This window comes from Triticum dicoccoides, chromosome 4A, assembly GCF_002162155.2.
Source record: "Triticum dicoccoides isolate Atlit2015 ecotype Zavitan chromosome 4A, WEW_v2.0, whole genome shotgun sequence".
NCBI classification, from domain to species: domain Eukaryota; kingdom Viridiplantae; phylum Streptophyta; class Magnoliopsida; order Poales; family Poaceae; genus Triticum; species Triticum dicoccoides.
In genome coordinates, this window is record NC_041386.1 from 186,160,873 (window position 1) to 186,163,978 (window position 3,106).

At 44.2% G+C, this 3,106-nt stretch overlaps 1 protein-coding gene across 1 annotated transcript in view; it reads right to left on the reverse strand.

Moving 5' to 3' along the window:
* Nucleotides 1-2,882, reverse strand: part of LOC119285609 (vacuolar-sorting receptor 1-like) — a 7,259-nt gene extending 4,377 nt beyond the window's left edge. Inside the window, exons 1-4 of the mRNA XM_037564932.1 lie at nt 2,292-2,882; nt 392-1,078; nt 167-255; nt 1-58 (exon numbers count right to left, since the gene is read on the reverse strand). The exon at nt 1-58 is cut by the window's left edge and continues 1 nt beyond it. Coding sequence (XP_037420829.1) covers nt 1-58; nt 167-255; nt 392-1,078; nt 2,292-2,580 — 1,123 coding nt within the window. The 5' untranslated portion in view covers nt 2,581-2,882. The remainder of the gene's footprint in view (nt 59-166; nt 256-391; nt 1,079-2,291) is intronic.
* Nucleotides 2,883-3,106: the final 224 nt, after the last annotated feature.

Genomic DNA, 3,106 nt, shown 5'->3' on the forward strand with positions numbered 1-3,106 from the left:
TGTTATTAACGACAAGGGTTGGCAGTATCGTGACATCTCCTCGTTTACCATGACCAATCTATATCACAGAAACATATAGCTGAATATACCATAATTTGATCAAAAATGTGCATGAATAAAGCACTATTTGACAGAAAAAGGTCATTCTTTCTCAATAAGGTCATACTTGGGCATCTTGTTCCGCCTTTAGAATTGGGTTTTCCTCATCAGCTTCAGGATCTCCAACACACTTGTTTATCTTGTCCATGTCCAAACCTGCAAGGAGCAAATTTAATAGCAACTATTAATTAAGCAGATTTTTTAGAAAATAACTCTGCAGGATTAGTAAATTATTATAAAGAATAATAAAATGAAAAATTCTGAGAGATGAATATCTGCCAATTAGACCTACCAAGTGACTTAATAACATGACTTGCACATTCATGTGTGTATTTCTTCTCCTTCATTGGGCATCTAATGGCAAAGTCATGTACATAATCCCACCACAACCATGGCTTGCCAGTGTCATTGGCAACCTTGAATACACAGACTTGATGTAAATTCTGGACCACAACATCCTTTCCATCATATCCTTTGCTGAAATCCTGCTCTGGGTCCGGTGCACAATATCTCCCATGATTTATGCACTGGGATTTGCATTGCTTGCTCACGGTAAAAGCTTCCGGGCAATACCATGTAATATAATGAGGAGTGAACTGTGTGTAACCCTTCTGCTCAAGAACTTGTGCGGTTCCTCTGAAGCTCTTCACAAAATCCATTTGCATATCACATTTAGGACCACATTCATCATTACTGTTTGTCCAGAATTCATACTCTACACGCTCATCAGGATGGGGAAGGGATTCCCTCCAATCCAGGAGGACACTAACCATGTCACCATTTTCAGCAGATTTCTTAAGGTCCTCACCCAATTTCTTTGTTATCAGGACTGATGGAATAGTGATATTTTCTAAGTGCTTCGTGCCAGTATCTTCTGGGTTGTCCATTGTGATCAAAGGCTCGTCCTTGCTATCCACAACGAGAATTGCTGCAGCTCCAGCAAGTTGTGCATTCCATGCCTTTGTTGTGAAAAAGCATTCTGTTCATCACAGAGGAAAGTAAACCAAGAAATTAGAATAATCACTTAAGACTAGGGGCAAATACCAAAAAGAATTAAGCAGCAAGATGCTAAACTAGTTACATGTTTTAACACCACGAGCAATAACATGTATAACTTATTCAAGCATGGGAACAATAGAGCTGTTTTGCCCTGAATCATTTCTAACTTACATGTCAGATGGGTTCCATGTAAAAAAAAAGGATTGTGAAACAACAATGAGTACTATTTCATCGCATCAACTTCCTATTCCAAGTATTTTTCCCGAACCATCTAAATGTGCATCATTTTGTATTAGAAGAACACTGAGAAGACTCCAAACTTACAAGACTCAAAACCAGGACCAAAACCGAACATAATTAAGCACCGACGCACATTTTTAGGCATATTCAGGAAAAATAAAAAAAACACGTGCCAAGCCAACCAAAAACAAAAGAATAGAAAGGGGAAAAAAGGTGGCGTTAGCACTCCTATCCTGCTGGTGGCTTCCTACTCCAACTTTAACATCAAATTTTATCTTTACTAAAGCTAGAAAATTGACCCGAAACTTCTTTTGCTCTTAAAGTTCAGGATCACATTACTTACTAGTTATAAAATTATAAGGCATGTTTCATAAACACATTTATGCCTGCTCATTCTGGCTCTGCTACCGTAGGCTATACCTGTATCTATATATCATGCTAAATGAAGCAGTAAATGGTTATAAGAGATGATGCTGTTACTACAGCAGCCAGCAGGACTTGTGTTGTTTTCCTGGGTTGCAACAACTGAACATAAACTGAGTTATTGAGATTACCAGTGTCATCAGTTCGAAAGTACATCACAATAACCCAAACGAAGTGACTGCTACCCCAAATGTAGCTGAAAATGAAACCAATCCCCCATGCACGCATGTTGCTACCGCAAAGGCTAAAAAATACAGAGAGAAGAAGAATCTTCCTACTGTATCCAAGGGAAGAGAAGCGTATTGGAAGCTAATGATTGATGCTAGTACAAACTTCCTGATAAATGAGACCAATCGAAGATTGCCCTAATTAATCCCCTTATAACTGAACAAGCTTCCTTTTTTGTTTGAAGCTACAGTAGTAAATAAATGACCAAACTAAGCCAGTAGTATTAATCGCCATGAGCAACATAATAAATAACATAAATAAATAAATAGAAGCACAGCAAGATCCGAAAAGAAAAGAATCACCTCCGCGGTCGATGAGGACGAAATTGGGGCGGGCTCCCGACTTGTGGCCCTTGAAGGAGACGTCGAACTCCTTGCAGGCCTGCTTGTTGTCCTTGGGGTAGACGACCCAGCCTTGCAAGGTGCCCCCGTACTGCGGCAGGCCGAAGTTGCCGATGGCGCACTCGTACTTGCCCTTGAGACTGTCCGGCGAGGTCACCTGCACGCTGTTCTTCTCCACCACGAACCTCCCCGCCACGGCGTCCGCCATGGCCAGCAGCACCAGCACAGCCCACCACACAGGACCCATCATCCTGTGTGTGCCCCGACCGTGCGATCCGGGGAAAGCCTCCGCGAAGAGCAAGAAAAGAATCGCGCCTTTGGACGGAAGCGACGGAGATTCCCAGGAGGCGCAGATCTGCCGAGCGAGCTACGGGGAGAGGCCGAGAAAACAAATCGGGGGCAGGCGGCGAGATCTAGCGGAGCGAAGGCTTTGGTGCGGATGGATGGATGGGGGGAGGGGTTGGACTTGCTTGGGAGAAGCGCGCGTCCACGGCGGGCTGCGTGGAGTCGTCTCGTCGTCGGGGTTGTTGGTTGTTCCGTCCAAGCTAAACCCAACTTTTGTTAGCTATAAACCAGCAGTGCTACTGGTAGAAATCCGTTGCTGTCACTGTCAAGAGAGCGGGGCGGGTCGGTTGCCCTGCCCTGCCCTACCCTCGTGACCAAGGCTTGTGCCGTGCGGCGTGGACAACGTGATCCGCTCCTGATCTGCCCGGAGGGGCCGCGTGGGCTGCTTTCATTTATTCTATCGATTTATCTGCTGCCTTTGAGATTCGCGC